Raw genomic sequence first — 24,361 nt, 5'->3', positions numbered from 1 at the left:
GGACTTGGGTTTTTTTTTTTTTTTTTTGGTTGGGAGGCTTTTGATGACTTCTTCTATCTCTTTATGTGTTATGGGATTATTTAGATGGTTTACCTGGTCCTGGTTTAATTTTAGAATCTTGTATCTGTCTAAGAATTTATCCATTTCCTCCAGATTCTCCAATTTTGTGGAGTATAGGCTTTTGTAGTAGGATCTGATGATTTTTTGAATTTCCCCAGTTTCAGTTGTTATGTCTCCACTTTCCTTTCTGATTTTGTTAATTTGGATACTCTCTCTTTGCCCTCTAATTAGTCTGGCTAGGGGTTTATCAATTTTCTTGATTTACTCAAAGAACCAGCTCTTAGTTTTGTTGATTCTTTCAATGGTTCTTTTTATTTCTATTTGGTCTATTTCTGCCCAAAGTTTGATTATTTCTTGCCATCTACTCCTCTTGCGTGTATCTTCTTCCTTTTCTTCTAGAATTTTCAGCTGTGCTGTCAAGTTGCTGATGTGTGCTCTCTCCAGTTTCTTTTTGGAAGCACTCAGGGCTATGAGTTTTCCTCTCAGTACTGCTTTCATTGCATTCCATAGATTTGGGTATGTTGTGTTTTCGTTTTCATTGATTCTAAAAAATCCTTAATTTCTTTCTTTATTTCTTCTTTGACCCTGCTATATTTTAACAGAGCATTGTTTAGTTTCCATGTGTATGTGTACTTTTTGTTGTCTTTGTTGTTGTTAAAGACCAGCCTTAGACCACGGTGATCTGAGAGGATGCATGGGAGTATTTCTATCTTCTTATATGGATTGAGGCTCATTCTGTGTCCAATTATGTGGTCAATTTTCGAGAAGGTGCCATGGGGTACTGAGAAGAAGGTGTATTCTTTTACTTTAGGATGATATGTTCTGTAGATATCTATTAATTCCAGTTGGTTCATAGTCTCTGCTAGTTTTAGAGTGTCCTTGTTCAGTTACTGTTTCCATGATCTGTCCACTGGAGAGAGTGGGGTATTAAAGTCTCCCACTATTATTGTGTGGGGTGAAATGTATTTTTTGAGCTTTATTATGGTTTCTTTTATGAATGTGGGTGCTTTTGTATTTGGAATATATATGCTAAGGATTGAGAGTTCCTCTTGACATATTTTCCCTTTAATGAGTAAAAAGTGTCCTTCTTTATCTTTTTGATATCTTTTGGTTGGAAATTTACTTTATTTGATATTAGAATAGCCACTCCAGATTGCTTCTTGGGGCTGCATGCTTGGAAGTTTTTTTCCCAACTTTTATTCTGAGATAGTGTCTGTCTTTGTCTCTGAGATGAGTTTCCTGTATGCAGCAAAATGCTGGATTTTTTTTTTTTTTTTTATGTATCCAGTCTGATAGCATATGTCTCTTTATTGGGGAGTTGAGACCATTTATGTTAATAGATACCAAGGAATAGTGGTTTCTGTTTCCTGCTATTATTGCTTTTGTAGAAAGAGTTGTGTCTGTGTCTCTTTCTTCTTTTGGTTTTCTTGCTTAGGTGTTTTCTGGTTTTTACTAGGATGTAGTTCCCTTCATTGTATTGGGTTTTCCACCTATAATTTGTTGTAGTGCTGGGTTTGTAGTCAGATATTGTGTAAATTTAGATTTGTCTTGAAATATCTTTATCTCTCCATCTATGGTGATTGATAGTTTTGCTGGATATATCAGCTTGGGTTGGCACTTGTGCTCTCTTAGGGTCTGCAAGATGTCATTCCAGGCTCTTCTAGCTTTCATAGTCTCTGTTGAGAAATCGGATGTGATTCTGATTGGTCTGCCTTTATATGTTACCTGATCTTTTTTCCTTACTTCTTTTAGTATTCTTTCTTTGCTTTGGGCACTTGGTGTTTTGACTATTATCTGTCAGGAGGAATTTCTTTTCTGGTCTAACGTATTTGGATTTCTGAAGCTTCTTTTATGCTCGTGGTCATCTCATTCTTCAGAGTAGGGAACTTTTCTTCCACAATTTTGTTGAAGATATTTACTGTGCCTCTTAGTTGATATTCTTCTCCTTCTTCTATTTTTATTATCCTTACGTTTGGTCTTCTCATTGTGTCTTGGACCTTCTGGACATTTTGGGTTAGAAGCATTTTGGTTTTTGCATCTTTTCTAATTTGTCTATGTTTTCAAAGTTGTCTTCAGCCCCGGAGATTCTCTCTTCCATCTCTTGTAGTCTATTGGAAATGCTTGCATCTGTGACTCCTGATTTCTTTTTTAGGTGTTCTACCTCTAGGATTATCTCTTTTAGTGTTTTGTTTATATTGTCAATTTCCGTTTTAAATTCCTTCTTCCATTCCTTCATCTCTTTGGTTCTGTTTTCTTCTAGTTCATTGAGTTCTTTGAGTGTTTTTCTTGTTTCCTCTTTAAAAGCTTCTGATACTTTTTGCTTTTCTCCCTGTTCTTGTTTAAGGATCTCTATCATCATCTTGAGGTATGATTTTAGTTCTGCGTCTTCTTTTGTGTTTGGAATTCTGCTGTTTGCTGTGATGGGAGAGCTTGGTACTGGTGTTGCCAGGTTGTCTTGGTTTCCTTGGGATATGCTCTTTTGCTTTCCTCTTGCCATCTCATTGTCAGTGATATGTTCTCGCCTTTCTCTTGTAACAGGTCTGTGTCCCTGGATCTCTGCTGGTCCAGAAGGAAGATGGTCAGAGCCCTGTTCTTGGCCCCAAAGCCACCGGGCGGGAATGCTGGGTTCCTGGATCAGGTAGAGCAGGGGCGTGCTTTCCGTGCACACTCGGCAGAGATCTCTCTGCCCCCTGGCAACTCAGATCTCCTTCTCACCAGTCCTTTATCTTTGGGAACTGATCCTAGAATTTCTAACCACAGAACTGCTGCAGATGATAAAGATCTTCAACAATGTGTCTAGAAAGAAACTTAATTCAAATAATTCAAAGGCCCTTTTTATCATAAAAAATAAATAGGCTAAGAAGGAAATGATGAAAACAATACCTTACCAAAGAGCAAAGCTATATATTTATAGGTGTAACTATCTGAGCAAGCAAACTACCTGTATGAAAAAGTCAACTATCTGAAGAAATAAATTGAAGAAGCCACTAGAAGATGCACAGGTCACATATGCTCCTGCATTCAGAGGATTAATGCAGTACAAAATGCTATCTTACCAACAACATTCTACTGATTCAATGCAAAACCCATTAAATCCCAACCGAATTCTTAAAGATCTTAAAGGAACAATTCTCCCTATGGAAAACTAAAAACACCATAAAAGCTAAATCAATCCTCCACGATAAAAGATTTTTTAGAAGTGTTACCATCCATTGGTTGGCCATGATTGCCAGAAGAATGACAATCCATCCTTACCAGATCTGACCGATTCCTTACCTCACTTCAGTCCTCTGATTCAGGTGTGCTTATTTGAGACTTTGAATTGAGATGCCAAAATTTTCAATTTCAGAGTCCATTTTAGTGAACCTGATGTAATTTAAATTCAGATAAACTAAGAGGGTGTTACATAGCTATAGTCTCTAGGCTAATTCTCATCACCACCAGCATTTAAAGTATTACACTCTCAATAAGACCACTGCTTCCAGGTTATTCACAAATCAAAACTGTAGCCCCAGGTTATAAGCCTGCCCCCTGCTTAAGGAGTAGGAGAGCAGGAATCAAGTTAATGTTATGACCCGTTTTGATTGGTATCATCCCAATACCAATGAATTATATTAAAGGCCACAGTTACTTTCCAATTAGGTGCTTGCACACATACTCCCTGTTTTTTGCTTACTATACAGCTTTGCCCTGATAGACATTCAGGACCAAACACCATCAAAATCTTCCCACAGGGTGGTGGTGCACTGTGGCAGTGGAGGGACCAAGGCTTGCTAGAATGGTAAAAAGACACTGCAGTGAGTTGTATTATATTTGCTCATTTCTGTTTTGAGGATCACAAGCACTTCCCTAAGACAACATTTTGGTGGGTTGGCCATAAAGTTCTTCATAACATACAAAAAATACTGATCTGGAGGGCCTTGAAATCACCAAAATTTGGCTAGGAAGGCTAGTACCAAATATATACAAAGTACTCAAGAAGTTACACTCAAGAGAATCAAATAATTCTATTGAAATTAGGAGTACAGAGCTAAATAAGGACTTATCAACTGAAAATATTGAATTGGTGAGAAGCAACTAAAGAAATGCTAAACATCCCTAGTTATCAGGTAAATGCAAATCAACACAATCCTAAGATTCCACATCACATACACCAGACTGGCTAAAATCTAAAAACCTCAGGTGACAACAGATGTTGGTGAGAATGTGGAGAAAGAGGAACTCATTTCCTCTGTTTAGTGGGTTTCTAAATTGGTACAACCACTCTGCAAATGAGTCTAGCTGTTCCTCATAAAGTTGTACATAGTACTACCCAAGTACCCAGCTATACTACTTTTGGGCATATACCCAAAAGTAGCTTCAACATCTAAAAAGGATGCATGCTCAAATATGTTCATAGCAGCCTTAAGTATACTAATGAGAAGTTGAAAAATCCCAGATATCTTTTAACAGACGTATGAATACAGAAATTTTAGTATACAATAGATTACATCTCAGCTGTTTAAAACAATAAGTTCAAGAAATTCTAGACAAATATATGGATCTTGAAGCTATTGTCCTCAGTGATGTAATCCTGTCACAAAAGAGCACTTATCTTATGTACTCTCTCCTAAGCAGAAACTAGCCCAAAAAGCTCAGAATACCCAAGAAATTATCCACAAAAATTATGAAACTCAAAAAGAAGAAGTCCCAGAACGTGGATGCATCAGTCCTTCTTAGAATGGAGAATAAAACAGTCAAGGGATGAAAAACAAGACCATATAGAGGAGCAGGGATTGAAGAAAACATCTACTGAGATTTACCTACCGAGAGAACCACCCATATGCACCCAGCAAACCCATGCAGTATTGCTGGTGCCAAGAAGTGTTTACTGAAAGGAAACAGAAATGGATGTCTCCTGAGAGATTCTTCCAGAGTCATATATATAGATGAGGATGCTTGCAGCTACCCATCAGACTGTACACAGGGACACCAATTAAAAAGCTAGAGAAAGGACAGAAAGAGCTGAAAGGTTTGCAACCTCATAGGAAAAATAACATCATCAACCTGCCAAGGCACTGAGATCAAGAGGGTAATTAGGAGAGGGAGCACCTTCATGGAAGCAAGTTAAGATGGAGGACTGAGAGTAGTGGGGGGGGGAAGAGTATAATTTTTGAAGTGTAAATGCAGATAATATTCAGTAAATTTGAATAAAATATTAATAAACAAAAAGGTGAAATAACACAATTAATATGCAAATCAGACATTCTAAACCAAAACCTAATTAATGAGAAATTTGATATTAGAAATGTGCCTATGTCTCATGATGCCCTGCTTGCTGAACTTTTATGAGTCTTATGAGGGAGACTGATGTAATCTTTATTGGGATTGGTCATTTATGAGAGCATTATTGGCTAAGCCAAGTATAAAGTTCACATGTCCTGTGAATGTTCTTTAAGCCTAAGGAGGAGGCTATACTTTTATGCTGGGTAGGGGCCAGGCTAGGCTCTTAACTACTATCTTATTAACAGGGAGCTTCACTACCTGCTAGATTGAACTCTTTAATCAGTGTCTTTTCATCTTCTGACATCCACATTCTACCTCATATCTTTGGGTTTAAATAAAGTGTCTTTGTTTGATAGCTTCAAAGCTGCTCCTCAGTGCCCCTGAATGCACTCTCAGTCCTAGGACTGCTCTGTCTCTTGCAGCTGTCCCTTACATTGGCATCTTGGTGACCTGGAGCCAGGAATTAAATGCTTACAGAACAGCCAGGGATACCTTTTTAGAACCTAGAACACTATAGGGTTCACTTAGAACCTTAATTATGCTCAGTCTAAGATGATGTCAGTACAAGGGTCATTGCTCCTCTAGAGAGGTCCTTTGAGTGATTGCAAACAAGTCCAGTCCTGCCCTTTGTCTGTCCTCTTCTCTACCACATATCACTGTTGCTTCTAACCTTATTCCTTGGCCTCTAGGCTCCATTAAACATTCTCTTGTTTGCTTGCCACAGTTCTCAGTTAGTGAAGACCTTTGTGATACTAATCCCCCCCACACACACACACTGGCTTTTTCTTCATACATATAAGTCAACCCTTTAGTCTGGCCACCCATGAGGCTAGGTGTGAGACCTAGCAAAATCAACCTTATATGGGATTTTCAGCATCTTGTTTGATTTTCCAAATGTTAGAGACAGTTTGGCTATGTAAAGCAGTGATCTTCTGTCAATAGCATTCTCTACTTTTACAAAGAACCAAGTTAATAAGAGACAAAACAACAAGCCATGTTTTTCCCACTGCCCTAATTTTTTATTAGATACTCTCTGTATTTACATTTGAAATGTTATCCCTTCCCCCACCCTGCTCCCATTCCCCTCCCCCTTCCCCTTCATTTGTCTTCACAAAGGTGCACTTGCTCCTAATCAACCTCTCCACTCCATTGCCTTGGCTTTCCTCTATATTGGAAAAATGTGTCCTCCCTGAACCAAAGGCCTCTTCTCCCATTGATGCCAGACACTGCTGTCTTCAGCTACATATGCAACTGGAGCCATAGGTCTCTCAATGTGTGCTCAGTGGTTGGTGTTTTAGTTCATGGGAGTCATGGAGGGTTTGTTTGGTTGTTCTTCCCATGAGGTTGCAACCCATTTCAGCTCCTTCAGTCCTTTCTTTAGCACCTTCATTTGGGGTTCCTGTGTTCAGTCTGATGGTTAGCTGCAAGCATGTTCAGCTATATCTGTATGAATATGGCAGAGCCCGTGAGGAGATATCTTTATCTGGTTCCTGTCAGTAAATACTTCTTAGCATCAGCAATAGTACTTGTATTTAGTGGCTGCATATGGGGTGGATCCCCAGGTGAGAGAGCTTCTGAATGATCTTTTTTCAATCCCTGTTCCTCTATTTGACCTTGTATTTCCTCCTGTGGTTGTTTTGTTCTCCCTTCTAAGAAAGACAGAAGTCTTGTTTTCATCGAACCTTCTCTCTAACTGATGGTTCTTCTCTTGGCCCTACTACTCAACAATGATTGACAAAAAGTCAAATGAATCATAAAAATTAAATAGATAAATCTGGGAAAAAAAGAAATAAATGTGCCTATGTCTAATAAGCCATAAGGGCTGAGAATTTCATAATTCCAATAAGCTGGATCATGTGACTATACAACAGCATGTGGTCATATTGTCTAGCCTCACATTACTGGATAATTCAATCCAGTGACTCTTCTGCCTTTTTTGTTGTAAATGATATATTTCAGAATTCTGTGCGATTTTATATACTTAAGAGTATTTTACCAATATTCACTTTCTTTTTATTTCATCTTTTATTTATTTTTATTTGATGTGGGCATGCTTTTCTTTATAATTATAAAAAAATAAAGGTAAGAAAGTACATCAAAATTAAAGGTAAAGGAAAACATTTTATCTAAAGAACAGCAACTGGTGCACACCTTTAAAAGATTACACACACACACACACACACACACACACACACACACACACACAGACACACACACACACACAATATCACTGTCTTCAGACACACCAGGAGAGGACATCAGATTCCATTACAGATGGTTGTGAGCTACCATGTGGTTGCTGGGAATTGAACTCATGACCTCTGGAAGAGCAGTCAGTGCTCTCAACTGCTGAGCCATCTTTAATCCCACACCTTTAATTCCAGCATTTGGGAGGCAGATATCTGAATTCCAGGCCAGCCTGGGCTAAAGAGTGAGTTCCAGGACAGCCAGGGCTAAACATAGAAACCCTATTTCAATAAATATGCAAGTTATGGGGCTGAAGAAGAGATAGTTCAGTTCAGAGCTCTTGCTGCTCTCCCAGAGGACCTGATTTTGGTTCCAAGCAACCACATCGGGTGACTCACAATCACCTGTAACTCCAGCCCCAAGAAATCTTACTTCCTCTTCTGGCCTCTGTAGGCACCTGTACTCACATACACAAACCACATCTAGTCAGTCAGTCTATCTGTCTCTCTCTCTCTCTCTCTCTCTCTCTCTCTCTCTCTCTCTCTCTCTCAGAAAGAAAGAAAGAAAGAAATTAAGAAAGAAAGAAAGAACGAAAGAAACAAACAAACTGTGGTATTAAAAACAAGTATTGAACTTGTACACTTTTATACAGAAACATTTCAGACCCAAATTAACTACTGTTCAAGAAAAAAAAGTTCCCTAATATATTAATTACTCTCAGTATTTCTTTACAGTTTTTAAACCACTGGTGCTTTAATTGCTTAGGCATGATGAAAGGTAATTGCTGCTTCCTTAATACAGCACTCATTCACCAATGAGATGGTGTTCAAGAGCTATGGTGTGCCTGCCATTATTTTCCTCCTGGAGCTGGTTTCTTAGGGAGAAGTCTGAGGAACTTTGATCCTTTCTAGTGTTTTCTTCTTCCTTAGATGCACTTTCTTTTCAACAAAGCTGGAAAGCTTGCCCCCTCCCATCTACTCCAAGGTCTCTGCCCTTTGCCAACTTATGGGACTTGCCTGTCTCGCTTTCTGCAGTCAACACCCCCATCTCTATCCATACAGAGCCAGGGCAGGAAGCCAATAGACATTGTTGACACAAATGAAAAATGCTTTTAAGACATGGCAAAATGTAGAGAAATACATGACTTATGGCAGCAGCCGGCTTCTACCTTAGGAAGAGCAGGAGCTTGAAGGCTGAATCTGAATTCAGCATCTCTCTCTCTCTTTTATTTTAACAACTTTATTTTACAAAACAAAGATAAATGTACAGATTTTAAGCATTTTTTGCATAAAATTATACAATACATTTTGTCAGTACTTTTTTTCAGATTTTAAAATAATTTTTACATAGAACTGTATGAATATATTTTTTTAGTCAGTACTTGATATTTTTAAAGGTTTGATAGTATGCATTGAGAACTTAATAGTTACAATATACTTTATATACTTAAGAGTATTTTACCAATATTCACTTCCTTGAATTCATGTACTTTTTCCAATTATGGCCACCTTGACCTATTCTGTTGTTAGTTATTTTATACAAATCTACATCGAGCCTGAAATTCCATGTGGCAAAGTGAAGACAACGTCCTGATACTTGTTTCCCTGCTATTCTATACTGTCCTCTGTTTCTCCGTTATACTTAATATCAGCTCATAACCCATATTGAAATATTGATGGGCAGTTGCCCTCCAACAATTCTTCTTCCTAGCCCAAGCTGTCATTAAACTCTGTACCCTGTTCTCTATTGATAGGGAGAACATAGTGATTTTAATGTTGATCATGTTAAACACACATACATTTTGATCAGATCTACACTTTACTCCCCTTTCAATCTTCATTTCTGCCCCCACCCCTATTCATTACCAAATACATGTGTTCTTTAAAAAGAAGACAGAGTCCATTTATTCATCTTTGAAGAAGACTGACTCTCCTCTCCTCAGAAGCTTTCAGTCTCCAATAGTTCCTCACCTAAGGATGGGACCTCCCGAGTCCCTCCCTCTTAATGACTGTATGCTACTTGGAAAAATCTTGTGCATGTCTTATACATGCAGTTACAGTTGATGTGTTTTTGTGTGTACAACATCCATGTCATAGCCAGCAAAAACTGTTTTATTACAGCTATCCACTAAGTATGGATTTTACATGATTGCTTTTTTACTCCCTTGGGCTATGTTTTAATACCCTGGGAGATATTACAGAAAAATGAATGTATTTCCCATTGTTTTCAACACTATCATCCATCATGTAGTACATTTTAACGGTAGCTAAGTATTTGACAAGTACACAACATGAGTTTTACTTCCATCATGAAGATGGTATTCACAGAGGTGGACACAGTGTTCACACTGAAAGTACAACAACCATTGGAGCTCAGTCTGGCTGGGAAGGTAATATAACACCCAAGCCCCATGGGATACAGAGATACTTCTCTTCCTGGTAGTTGTGAGATTTCAGGAGAGTGACACCAGAGCTGACTAAAGAAGGTTTATGAGATTGAACAGAGAGAGATCACTGTTTTATTTACAAGAATATATCCAATTTATTCTATAGAAACTGAAAGCAGGCAGTCAATATATACAGTGTATAACCTTTATCAAAATGACAATTCAAATGTAAGAACAAAAAGGCAACAAATAAATAACAAAATTTTAAAAGAAAACTAAATAACAAAAGTAATCAAAACTCAAACCAAAATGCAAACACAAGAATTATGCTAAGAAGCATTCTTTAGCTTTTCATTCTACGGCACAGACTTCCAGCTTGTGGCTGACCTTGGAAACATAATAGAAATGGAGTTACTGATGGTAAAAAAATTTTTCAGGAGGAACTTCAGAAGATCACTTTTTTTGGAGTTTGGCTTTGAGGAACAAGGCCTTTTAAGACTATGTATAAAAAAAAGTTACAGTCTGCAGCTCAAAGTCTTTCCAATGCTCCTGACTAGTCTGCAAGGAAATATACTTGATGATCAATTAGTACAAGACCCTTCCTGGATGCCCAGCAGCTCTTGATTGACATGCCTCAGCACTGCTCTGAATCCCTCCAATGTACACTCTTGCTGGGCCAGAGGCTAGATGAAATTAAGGCCTATTCACACAATGAAATAAAATATAGCCAATGTTAAAGAAGGAAATGCAGTCCATAATTGTCATGGTAATTAGGAATGAGATGCAATAGTGGTGTTCTTGCTGCCCATATTAAGTGCACCTCCTACTGCATTTCTCTTCAGGGGAGATCTTGTCCTGGTCTGTGCCATGTTCTAGATTCTGCCGGAGTATTTCAGACCTAGTGGAGGAAAAGAATGGGCCTGGTGAGAATTTGTCACTTCAACTATCCTTCCCATACCAGTTGTATTCAGCTCAACAATCCAGCATTACCTATAAAGAGTTCATTTCCTGAATTCCCAAGGGTCATAGAGGACTGGAGTTTGAAATTTTTCTCAGCTTTTAAAAGCTTGTAGAAACTAAATTGTGAGATACACACTCTGCTGGAGATAAATAGAATCAGCATATTCTACAATAGTCTAGGTCGACTTTATAGAACAATAACACTGTAGGTATGTCTGAATCTGAGATCAAGAGAGCTGTGAGCAGCCTAGAAAAACATGGGGAAGCCTGACGAGAATGGAAGTGAAAGCTAAGATTATGTTTTCAATCCATGAGCCATCATGGGTTCTACTTGTCAACTCCTAAATCTGCAAATATCCAGAGAAACCATCTCCCATAAAATTCATTGGTGCTATAATCAGAAAGAGAATGCAAATCTTTTGGATGTAGGCATTCAACATTAAAAGTAATAGTCATAAAGAAATAAAGCAACACACCTGTAAATCTATGGCTATTGGAAAGCAATTTGTTAGGAGACTGAATAGAAAAGTGCTCAGATCTTACAAGCAAGCTGAAGCAGGATGTGGTACAAAATATCAAGAGATTCTGAGGATCAGATTTATTGTTTCATGGACAAAATGTCCTATAAACTGTACCAGAACAATACACTAAGGAACTCTTTAGCTGACTGAGGCTGAAAACTATGTAGATGGTCACTCACACCAAAAAGGCAATTATATAGGAACAGAATATTCCATTTGCTTCGACATCATGGGTTCATACTTGATCTCAGAGACATCGGAATGTTTCTTCATTGCTTCTCTCAAGTCATATTCCTGGGTGACCACTTCTTTTTGCTTCAGTGTGTCCTGCAGGTTTTCCTCTAATCTTTCTTTGTGCTGGTTATTACAAGATTGTACTGTCAATGGGGGCATTCAAGCAAGTCTGTACAAGCAAGCAAGCACACACACACACAGACACACACACACACACACACACACACACACACACACACACAGAGAGAGAGAGAGAGAGAGAGAGAGAGAGAGAGAGAGAGATACATACAGACACTCCCAAACACATAGAATGTGTGTGTTCTCACAATACAAGCACAGTACATTGCAGTAACTCATTTATGATCTCAGTTAATGCTAATATAAAAATCCCCCAGGATACTGGAGGCATAAAAACAAATTTTGAATGGGATAGAAACATGTTGGGCATATCATATACAGAGCAAAGTCAGTGATGTGCTTTACACCTATAAGCTAAACTTAGAATCAGGGTTCTTGACCTATTATACAACCTGTCTTAGCAAATTCCCAAAATTGTGTAGTGTAGGATTGTTTTCGGTATATGATCACATGTTGGTGCTGGACCAGCCTCTTGTTCTTGATTACTGCTTCAGACTTGCCTCAAAGTAAATAGCTTTTCCAATAAAAGCTTCATTTACCATAGTCTGACTGAATCTGTATCCTAAGCTTTGAGCCCAGAATAATAAAAAATCTCTGTAACAAAGATTCAAAAGGAACAATATTTTTCCACATAACCCAATTATGTCAGGGATATTTTGAGTAAGAGGAGGCTGAGTATTTGAAGGCCAAATGTTGGCATGAATCATCTCAAATTGAGCAATACCCCATAAAAAGGCTGTTCCACATTGTACATTTTCACTCATTGGCTGACTGGCATTTGCATAATTTTATTTTGGGGCTATTCTGAGGCCCAATACAACTATATTGCCCTCTAGTTGATTTGTGGAAAGCTACTCCATGATCTGTAATCGCTGGGTCAAAGGGGAATTCTATTCCACTCTCTGAACATGGACTCTCACTGGCTTAACTAATTTTATACTAGCAGACCTGTCTGAAAGTCCTCATTTCTTCCAACCCTTACTGAGGCTGAATTTACTTAGAGAAAATTATTTGAGTGACAGCACTTACAGAAATCTACACAGATAAGATAGTGTGAGTGCTTCAGATCATCATGACCTAAAGGGCTCCTGAAACAGCTCTGTTCTTGCACCATGACATAACTTCGGACTTCTGCTGAATGCACAAACAACTACATATAACTCAATCTCTCAATAAAATCTAAAGTAAGTGTAAAAGAAAAGTCATAGTGAAGCAAGTGGAAAAGAAATGGTAGCAGATAATGAGGAGAACCACCTGGAGAGCTACAAAGACACAATGAGCCACATAACGTTCCAGTGGGCTTTCATAATTCACCAAGAGCAGAGAAGGAACATAACACATGGATTTTAAACAGAAGCCTCACTCTTACCTCTGTGTTCTACATGCTCTTGATTTACTCCAAAGATTTTATTGCAGATCAGTAGATTTGAACATTATTATTTGAAAATCTGATTTTACAAGAGTATTTTATCCTTCTTTTCTAGAGAGCTATGTCAAAATCCTAATAATTGGGCTGCTTTACACATTGTGAAATCTCAGAGTGCTTTTCTCATTAAACTTGTCCTCTAGATATACCCAATTGCATTTCTAAATGAAAGAACACACAGGGACACACACACAGACAAACACATAATGATACACAGATACACAATGATACACAGACTCACACTGACACACACATACAAGCATTTTCAAAATCACATTCATTTGACAGACACAAAAAACTAGCATAAAAATGCTCACTCAAAAGTGTTGCACACATACAAAACCACAACCCTCTTCCCATACACACACCAATGAAATGATGGTTCTAATCCTGCAAATTGCTTGTAGTGGGAATTATGCAGTATACAAGTCTCTTAAACTAACACTAGCTTTGCTATGTCAGCCTATACTTGCTTTTTTTCAGGAACTTTTTCTGTGCAGATTACTTGCTGGTTCTACAAGAAAAGTACAGGCTTAACACAGAAAACCCAGATAACACAATATCAAATTGTCAAAAAAGAGGTTACTAAGAAAAACTCTCAGCAAGCTTCATATTGATCCATCCTAGACTTCAAACTAAAATTACTCTGATTCCTTCATAGAAGACTTTGGTGGGAGCAGATGAACACAGTGATTCATGGTCATTACCCAGGAAATTTCAGCACATTACAGTTGATGTAATATTAAAACATCCTTCAACATATGGGTTCTCATGAAATTGCAAAGTTTCTGTGAGGCAAAGAACACACTCAAAAGGACAAAACAGCGACCAACAGATTGGGTAAAGATCTTTACCAATCCTACATCTGATAGAGCACTAGTATTCAGTATATACAAGGAACTCAAGAAGTTATACCCTAGAGAATCAAAGAATCCTATTAAAAATGGGGTAAAGATCTACACAGAGAATTCTGAAGAAGTGAATATCAAATGACAGGAAACCCTAAATAAATGATCAAATCGAAGTGCACTTGAAAACAATCATTCACCATGATGAAGTAGGCTTCATCCCTGGAATGCAGGGATGGTTTAATATACGGAAATCCATCAATATAATCCACCAAATAAAAAAACTCAAAGGAAAAAAAAAAACATGTGATTATCTCACTAGATGCGGAAAAAGCATTTGAAAAAATTCAACAACCATTCATGTTAAAAGTCTTGTAAAGAACAGGAATCCAAGGCTCATATCAAGCAATATACACCAAATCAATAGCTAACATCACACTAAACTAATGAGATTGCAAGGTTTCTGTAAGGCCAAAAACACTGTCAAGAAAAAAATGGCAGCCAAAAGATTGGGAAAAAAAACTTTAGCCACCCTACATCTGCGAGAGATCTAATATCCACTATTTACAAAGAACTCAAGAAGTTAGACTCCAGAGAATCAAACAATCCTATTAAAAAATGGGGTACACATATAAACAAAAAGTTGTCAATTGAGGAATATCGAATGGCTGAGAAGCACCTAAGGAAATGCTTGACATCCCTAATCATCAGGGAAATGCAAATAAGGACACAACCACCACAGTGTTCACAGCAGCCCTACATATAATAGCCAAAAGCTGGAAAGAACCTAGATGCCTCTCCATAGAGGAATGGATTCAAAACTTGTGGTACATATACACAACGGAGTACTACTCAGATATTAAAAACAACGAGTTCATGAAATTCCTAGGCAAATGGAAAGAACTTGAATCTATAATCATGAGTGAAGTGACCCAATCACAAAAAAAAAAAAAAAAAAAAAAAAACTCATGGTATGTGTTCACTTATAAGTGGATACTATCCCCCCACACCCTCAGAATAAAAGCTCAGAATACACAAGAAACCATCCACAATCATATGAAGCTCAAAAAGAAGGAAGACCAGAATGTGGATGCCTTACTCCTTCTTAGAAGGGAGAACAAATCAGAGGAAGAAATATAGGTCAAATAGAAGAGCAGGGATCAAAGAAAAGATCTACAGAGTCTGCCTCACGTGGAGAACCACCTCATATTCAACCACCAATCTCAAGCACTCTTGCTGATTCCAAGAAATCTTTGATGGCAGGAACCAGACATGGATGTCTCCTCAGAGGCTCTCCCAGTTTCATACAGATAGATGAAGATGCTTGCAGCTAAACATCACACTGAACATGGGGACCACAATGAAAAACCAAGAGCAAGGACTGAAATAGCTGAAAGATGTGCACCTTCATGGGAAGAACAACATCATCATCAGCCAAGGCACTGTAGTGAGAGGGTGATTGGGAGATGGAGCACCTTCATGGAAACAATTTGAGGTAGAGGAGTTAGAGGAGTGGGGGGTTAAGGCTATAATATTTGTAATGTAAATACAGAGAATATCCAATTAAAAAGAGTAAAATGAAGCATCCTCAATGTCAGTTTGAAGGAGGCTAGTGAAATGACGTGCACTGAAGTTTCTCAAATGCAGCACCCTGCACAATTATGAGGGGAAAATATCCTAACACAAAGCCATGGCTATGATAGAGTCAGCAAAGCAAAATCATCAGAGGGATGCAATGTAGGGTTCCATGCATGGTATTGGTGAAGTCAATAAAACACACCAGAATCTTCTTGGGAGATACTTCCATGCAGGTAAAGTGAAGAAATACAGTATTTATTTTTAAAATACTTGTAATGTTCAACGATTTTTTGAGTCAGATAAAAGACAGAGCTCAATCTGGAAAAGGAAAAGGAGATGCAAAGACTGCTGGTGAGCATGAAACATCAAGTCTCAGGTTCATTGAGAGACATATATCGCAACGGACTAAGGTAGACAATGACTGGAAAAATCAGATGGTCATTATCTGGCCTCCCACATGGCAACAAAGATACAGGTTCATGCATCAAATCTCTATGCTACTCTAAAGAGGGATTCCTACATAATAACATTCTAACTTAATGCCGTGAGGTATTTGATGTGTAGTCAATCTATATCCCATAAGGTACTTCAGATTATAAAAGACCATGAGCATTTGCTTGCCTAATATTCAGTTTCTTGAGAAAAAAAAAAAAAAAAAGGTGACCACCACAGACACAGCCTTGTAAGTAATCACATAAATGAATACTTGGATGAAATATAGGTCAGTGCCTGCTTAAGTCAGTGGACAGTTGCACTGGTTTGAGTATGTTTATGATTAGACATGATCTTAGGCTGCACCTGATACCTTACCCTCCCTGCTGGTGCTTGGCACTTCGTACAGAGGAGTTCTTTCTGGCCTCCTCACAGAACCTCTTTGCCTCTTCATTGGATGCTTGCAGTTTCCTCTTCTCCAGGAGCAGTCTTCTATTCTCATTCGCCAAGATTCTTACTTCGTTCTTCAATGGAGTATATTCACTAAGCAGGTGGCACTCTCTGTTGCTGAACAACAACAACGACAAAAATGGTAAATCTTAGCCAGCATCCGTTTGTCTGCCAATTTATGTACCATCATCCCTGAAAGGGACCTGTTTGTAGGCATCCCCAACTAGAGCCACAGTATCAATGTTAGCACCAATTAGAGGCAGGACAAATCCACAGACCAGACACATTCCACATGAACCAATGCAATTCTGAAATTCTTGACACAAAGAGCATTTATGTACGTCAATAAAGATGTTGATATGTCCATGTTATTCTAAAATCATCAGCAGGTAGAGGGCAAATTCCCTCTGAGAGCAGAGAGAAGACCCAAATGCTAAAATCTTCCCATGTGTATTTCATTGATTCCAGATGTTTAAATCTCCTGTCACAACCCTGAGAATCAGGGTTAATTGATATTCACATCATAGTGCTAATCTTTTGTATCTAGAGGATCCTGAGATGGGAAGGATTAAAAATTGGAGGATCTTATACACTTTCCATACATAGCACAATTGCGGCAAAGAAGTAGAATTCCAAGACACTCATCCAGGCAGGCTTCCTGGTAAGAAGCAGACAGTAGAGAACCAGATCCCTGACTTTTGTTCAAGGTCCTTCCAGCACAAAAGCATTCCTTCCCTAGGGCTGGGGTCTCAGCTCTGACAGTGACTCACCGGTAGAAATTGTTCTCTTCTGTGAGCTTCTTGCAATTCTCCATGGCATCACAAACTGTGTTAGTAATATTCTCCAAATAAATCCTTTCCTCCTCATGTTGTGATTTAAGCAGGTAGAATTCCTCATTCAGCCTGTGTTGCAATATAGCCGGAAAAAAAATTAACAGTCTGCGCTTAGGATCCAAGAGTTATGTAAAATTGGTCTGTATCATCTACTAACAGTCAAGTATAAGTCACACCCTTGCTCCATTGAACTGGGTCCTATTGGTGCTGATTAAAGTATTATCCTGGGCACAGGACAGCAGAGACAGGGAACAACATGTAGAGAGCTGGTGTTCAGGAGCTCCCCAGGTGAGCCTGAGGAATAGACTAGTTTTTAAAATTAATTTTGGTGCATACCACTCATTGACACAGGCTTGTGTCCAACAGGAAGTGCTGATGACATTTCTTTTGTTCTTAAAGCAGAAAATTACATTCCTTGGTTTACCTAAATTCCCAAAGGACATAAGTAGTTTCTACAGGGAAAAGACTATATAACACCTTCTCCCCAGAAGATTCCTATGTGCCATCAATGTAAACATGAGGAGCAATTCTTTGTTGATATATTTGGCCTTCATGGACTCATCACTATCATGACCTGCAAACTGTGAACCAGACAGATCCCCAGACCCCAACAATGGTTCCAGACCCCATGATCCTTAACAAACACACACACAAATATGTTCATATACAACCAAACCAAAACACACAAATACAATTACAAAGTCAAAAACATCCAGTGAGGTACCATAGATTCAGTGTATCATAAACAAAATCAGAGTAAAACAGTGATCTGCAGCATTTCATTCACACACCGAGAGGCAGCAAGTGTGACCAGGTCCTTTCAGATGTTGAGTGAAAAAACAGACTCCAAGCACCTCAAGGTCATGTACAAAATAGGTTGCCATAAACATACAACACCTAACTTATCTCACAGACCAACACCTGCCAAGGCTTCTTAAAATTCAGGAAGAGAGATGACACACCCCTTTGATGTGAAGAAACTTGGCTTAACTTAGAAGGCACAATACAGTCAACAGGGCACTGAGCATAATGAATACCTGTAGTTCAAATCATTGTAAGCGTAGAGTCTGAGGATTTGATGAAGTTCATCTCTCTCAAACGTAATCTTCTCGAGGTCAAATTTAAGTTCCTCCAAATGCTTACCAATGGAATGTTGGGATGTTTCCTTGCTTTCAGACTCTGTAGATAGATAAACAGAAATGAACTGGCATATTTGATAGCGCAGGGGAAAGAGACACCATCATGAGTTCCGCAAAGAAGGTTGATGAGAAGGAAAATCTGGAGACAGGGTGAGTTCCTATCTTCAAGCTGGGCTGCTGAGCTCTGTCCCTCTTCCCAACCACCATCTCCATACATGTGCCACACTCCTTAGTACACACCCACTTGCACTAAAATCCATAAGTTACCCAGACACAAAGATTTAGGGGACATTGTAAGCTCATATCAGATGTGACACAGGTAAATCCTGGAGTTCATAGTGCTTAGCACCAAAAAACTCTAATGGTGTGTTCAAGGCCAAAGTGTCTGAATTATCCATACATGACCAAGGTAGCATCCTTCCCTGCTTTTGTCATAAGAGACTCAGGTGATCTATAGTAATCTAGAGGATGAAGTGCTTCAATTCCCATCCTGGAAGAGACACATTGTTACTCTAACAGTGCCTCTTCCTGCCATTCTTTGCCAAATCCCACCCCACCCCGAAATTAAAAGGCTCCTAGAAAAGTAGCTGCAGGCTTGTCAATTCCTGGGTCTCTGTCAAAGTAATCATCAGAAATTATTGTCTCTTGGTCTGCCAATGGGGAATTCCAAGGTTCCATCCTGTAAGGACTGGAAGTCCCACACCAAGCCAACCTACTCCAGGAACTCCCCAACTCTGCCCAGGACTCACCATGCCTTCCCACAAATGATTTCATTCTTCTGGTCTTACAAGAAGACAGAAGACCAGCTCCCTTCTGCCTAGGATTGGTCTCTCCTTGATCGCCACTTTTCTTCTGAAATGGCCTGAGCAGCCAAGAAAACATGCCTGCTTGTGAACCCAAAAAGCACTGGAAGAATATCCCCCAAGCAGTTGTTGTCACAACACTGCTGACATCACAGAAGATTCTAGTTCTCTCCTAGATACAGAAGAATGTTCAAGGAAGGGATTACTGATGATGTCACTGGGAACTTCCTTGACCTACCTGCTAACTAGATCTCCCCAAATTGATTACTTTCTGAAGAGTCTTTTCCTGGAGCATCTCATGGGACCCAGGGAACAATTTTTGGCAGTTAGTGGCTGGCAGGCACGATACAATAGTGACACGTAAGCAAAAAAGTATGTAAAGGCTGTAGGGGAACCAGAGGACACACTCAAAGATCTGGAGACTGCAATTACAACCAGTCTCTACTGGAATTCATAGACCTCTCACAGTGCTCATGATTTGTAAGTCCCTTTCCTCCCATGGTTCTGAAAACTTGAAAGGGGTAGATTAGAGGCAGATTGTGACAGGAATTTTATTTGTTTTAATTTTTTTTTGTTTATCAAGGCTTTATATGTCGATGTCAATAATGAAAGAAATACTGTTTTTTCTGTTATATTTTTTGAGTTATTTGGCAATTTTGTATCATGAAGTGGAAACAGTTTCCAGTCTATTCTGGTCCAATCTGTTGTTTGAGGACATTTCAGATAATCTATGTCACATTGCATAGATGATGTTTAGCTTTCAAGCTGCTAGGAAACCCTTCCAATGGGGATGGGATTGAGGATTGAGTGGAGAATTATTCAGGTTTGGATAGAACAGTGGGGAATGTGAAGCCCTTGGTTGTACTTGTAAGAGCTTCCTCATGCTGTCAGTTGAAAGTTTGGGACAGAGAAGACCAGTAAGTGCAGGTGCATATGATGTCTCCACCATTTCCAGAGAAGTTACTCTAACCTGGAAGGGTTCCTGGGGTGTGAGGAAGGTTTCTGAATACTATCTTGAAAATATATTTTGGACTGACTGATTTTCCAGGAATTAGAGACCTTATAAGATGAGTGTTTGGACTCCACCCAAATACCAGAAGCTGGCAAGGCAGGCTCTGCTGAAAGATGAAGATTTGTTCATTTCTGCAGTAGAGGAGCTGCCCCATGAGCTCTTACCCGCACTGTTCAAGGAGGCCTTTGCTGGCAGACACACCAAGATTCTGAAGGCAATTGTGGTAGTCTGGCCTTTCCCCTGTCTCCCTGTGGGGGCATTGATGAGGACCCCCAACTTGGAAACCTACCAGGCTCTGCTAGATGGAGTAGACATTTCACTGACAAGAACATTTCAGCCCAGGTGAGCAATAACCAATTACTGCTGAAGGGAACCCATGGAGTACACAAAAGTGACTGTGGGGCAGTAAGAATGGTTTCTTCCTCAGTAGATAAGATGCTTCTGATAGGATCTTTGAGGAGGAAGGGATGCAGGGAGCTGGAATGGTGCTGTTTGTTTATCTATCCTAAGGGCATTTGAATATGGATCAGAGCTTAGAGTAGCTAAATAAAGCCTAACCATAGAAGGAGTCTTTCTTTGGCATTATCACAACCACTAATCATGGGACTAAGTTAATATAAACATTTTAGTTGACAGAAAGTGTTCAGGTCTACATGTACAGGTCAGGGAAACCTTATATGCAGGAGCACATGTTTGACACTCAGAACTGAAAAAGCACAAACCTTGGAAGAGTTAGTGCTGAATTTAGAAACATTAACAGCTAGCTCAGGGTCTTGTTGTGACTGCTAATACTTCATGTTTTTTAGACACAGAAGACAAAAACTTCAAGTTCTAGAGTTGAGGAATATACACCATTCCTTCTGGAACATATGGGCTGGTGAAGAGGAGTGTGATTACTCAGCAGAGACTGTGGATGAGAAGCAAGTAGTGAAGGTCCTTCCCAGACACATGTGGAGGGAGGGTCTGAGTGTGGTCACTGACTTTTGCATCCATTACTGTCTGAAAGAAGAAGAAGCATGCTTATTGCAGTGGGCTCAGCAGAGAAAGGACTCTATACATTTCTGCTGTGTAAAGCTGAAGATCTGTTCTCTGTCTGTCCATAGTATCCAAAAAATTTTGGAGGTTTTCCATCCAAAGCACATAGAGGAACTGGAACTCAACATGAAGTAGACTGAGTACACAGTGCCAAATTTTACTCCTTGGTTTGGACAGATGAGTAATCTCTATACATTATCCCTGGCCCCCACACCCAAGAACATCCTTAAGCCTGGCAGGAGCTCAAGTTAGAAAAAAAAAGTTTGTCATCATGTTCCTTTCCCAGTTCTCCAATCTCAAGGGACTCCAGCATCTCTCCATGAATAGTATGTGTTTTCTCAGAGGCCACATGAAACAGGTCTTCAGGTAAGCAAAGATGGTTATCTGGGTGAGCTTGCAGAGTACATATTGCCCTTTTATTTTAAGAATTCATGGTCCATCATGCCTGCCTGTCCCTGGAACATTTAAGGAGACATTAGAATACGGAAGGTAAATGTAGTGTGAATTTCAAATGGGCACTTATGAAGCAGAGGACTGAAATGAGGTAAGGAATAGGTCAGATATGGTCAGGATGGGATGTAATTCTTCTTAGAATCATGGCTACCCAGTTAATACTAGAGGAAGAGAATGTGGTGAGGAGACTAAAGAGACTAACCCACACATTGGGTTGGTCAGAAGTGTGTTGTGATCTGTTATAACAGCCTCCAGTGTACATCTGCTTCCCATGGAGAAATGGTTTGAGGCCAAGAATGGTTCTGTGCAGGGGACATGGGAGGAAAATTTGGGTCTGTGTATGACAAAAGTGATTTGTAGAGTTCTTAATTTAATGCATTTTCTGCTTCACATGAATGCCAGATGAAATATAGTGCTGACTTGTCTCACCAGGATCCAATACAAAATGCCTTAGATAGTGTCATTGATTATTTGGTCAAACTTTAATTGAGACTGCGACCTCTTTCTACTTTTATCCACACTCTCTATCACCATTTGCTAAAACTGACCTTTCCTTCTCCATAGGTCTCTGGTGATACCCTTGGAGACCCTCTCCATCACTCACTACCAGATTTCACAGTCAGACTTGGGTTCTTTATCCTCCTGTCCCAGGCTCTTTTAGCTCAAATATCTGGACATGAGAGGCATAGTCTTATTGGGTTTGGATATTGTACCTCTCCGCGTTCTCCTAGATAATGTGGCAGACACGTTGCAGTCCCTGGACTTAAAGGGTTGTAGGATGAATGACTCTCAACTCACTGTCCTCTCACCTGCCCTCAGCCACTGTTCCCAGCTCACCAAGGTCAGCTTCTATGACAATAATTTCTCCATGCCCATCCTGAGAGACCTCTTGAAGGACACAGCGAACTTGAGAAGATTGAATGTGGAACAGTACCCTGTTCCTTTGGAGTGCTATGATGGCATGGGTCTCCCCACCACAGAGCTCTTGGTTCAACTTTGTGATGGCCTGATGGATACCCTCAGGGCCATAAGACAACCCAACAGCATCTCCTTTGCAAGAGAAATGTGTCATTCATGTGGTAGGTGTTGTGTCTATGCCCCAGAGAACTGACATTGTCTTTACTTGCTTAAATGATCTTGGGTTTCAGGAAGAGCCACAAACCACACAGACAATAGTACCAGTCAGATATCAGATATTTTGAACACATACCTGAAAATTGATCTATTAGGATTGCAGACCAGGAGCTGGACCTAACCTAGACATTAAACAGTTCACAGAAATATCTAATCCAGGAGAAAACAGAAAATTGCTGCTCAATATTGGGCTCTGACAGAAGATATTTTTACAAGACACACTAAATAGTGCTAACTGACCTTCATTCTGATTAGTTGTATTTGGAAATTGTAGATGTGTAATTCCATAATATTAGCAAAGCTCAGAACATACTCAATATAACTAGGCATGTACTGAATTTTATCCTGCCCTTAGAAAGCATGTACAGAAGAAAGAAAGGAATATGAGAGACAGAATGGTTGTTGTAATGGTTTTCTATGCACCCCACATTTACCCAGATGTCCAGATGTGTCACACAATGGCTAAATTTCATTTTTTCCTCTCAATAATATGAAATATCTGACATACATGGAACAAAATAACTACAGCTCTGGTATGGAGGAAGACCTCCCAAATTAGGAAACTATAACTTTTGAATGTGAAGAAATCTCAGACTAGCTTAATCTGAGATTCAAAGACTGCTCAGAGGGTTGGAAACAAAAGAATGTCCAGTGACTAGGATCTTGGATGCTGAGTTTTAAACAAGGAACAATCAGATGGACTGTGGGAAGAGGGGACTTGTGGAGACAGAAGCACAACTTAGCAGTTTGATTGGATTCTGACATGATTGTTTAACTAGATGATCTTTAGCAATGTGTAAACTTTTTGTCCTTCCTTGTAGTATATAGTGAATAAATAAATCATTGATACTTTGTTTAGATGTCATTACTGTTTTCTGAGTGGAATAAATTAAGTAAATTTAATGAGTCTGCACCAACTGACCTCTTGAGGAGTCAAAATGTACATATTGGTGCCAGGCATGTTACGATTGAAAGTCATGGGTAGGTGGGTAAAGTTATCAGCTAAGATGGTTCATATGTGGACATCTAGGTTGGCCTATGGCACAAAGGAATAATAGAAACCACCTCTATGTATCTCTCACTCCTTGTTTCTTTCTCTCCTGCCCCTACACTCTCTCCCTGTCGGCCTGTCAGCTTTGCAGGCCTTGTTGCTTGGAACCTGTTGATTTCCTGGAGGTTTGCTCACAATAAACTTCTTTCATGCTCAGCAGAGAATCAATCAAACAAACAAACAAACAAACAAAAGCCCAGGAACTGATAGATGAAGTGAGATAACTCATGTTTTAAGTGCACATGTTTCTTTAAAGGAAAACCGGAGTTTGGTTGCAGAAGTTTGGTATGGCTCAAATATTACTCCAATACACAACACAAAGAAGAGAGTTTGTGGTGTTTCATGTGTGTGCTTTGAGCTCAATTGGTGAACAATTGTCTAGACTCTACGGGATTCCAGTTTGAGGTCTGTACCAT

General features: G+C 39.3%; 1 protein-coding gene across 1 annotated transcript in view; it reads left to right on the top strand.

Moving 5' to 3' along the window:
* Positions 1–20,327: 20,327 nt before the first annotated feature.
* Positions 20,328–24,361, top strand: part of LOC308440002 (PRAME family member 3-like) — a gene marked incomplete at both ends in the record, with an annotated part of 55,354 nt that continues 51,320 nt past the window's right edge. The window contains 2 exons of the mRNA XM_080941925.1: positions 20,328–20,614; positions 21,079–21,196. Of these exons, the coding sequence (XP_080798051.1) occupies positions 20,328–20,614; positions 21,079–21,196 (405 nt within the window). The remainder of the gene's footprint in view (positions 20,615–21,078; positions 21,197–24,361) is intronic.

Source organism: Micromys minutus (assembly GCF_963924665.1).
Source record: "Micromys minutus genome assembly, chromosome: 30".
Taxonomy (NCBI): Eukaryota; Metazoa; Chordata; class Mammalia; order Rodentia; family Muridae; genus Micromys; species Micromys minutus.
Note: the sequence above shows the minus strand (reverse complement) of the source record. Positions and strands in the feature narration are given on the sequence as shown.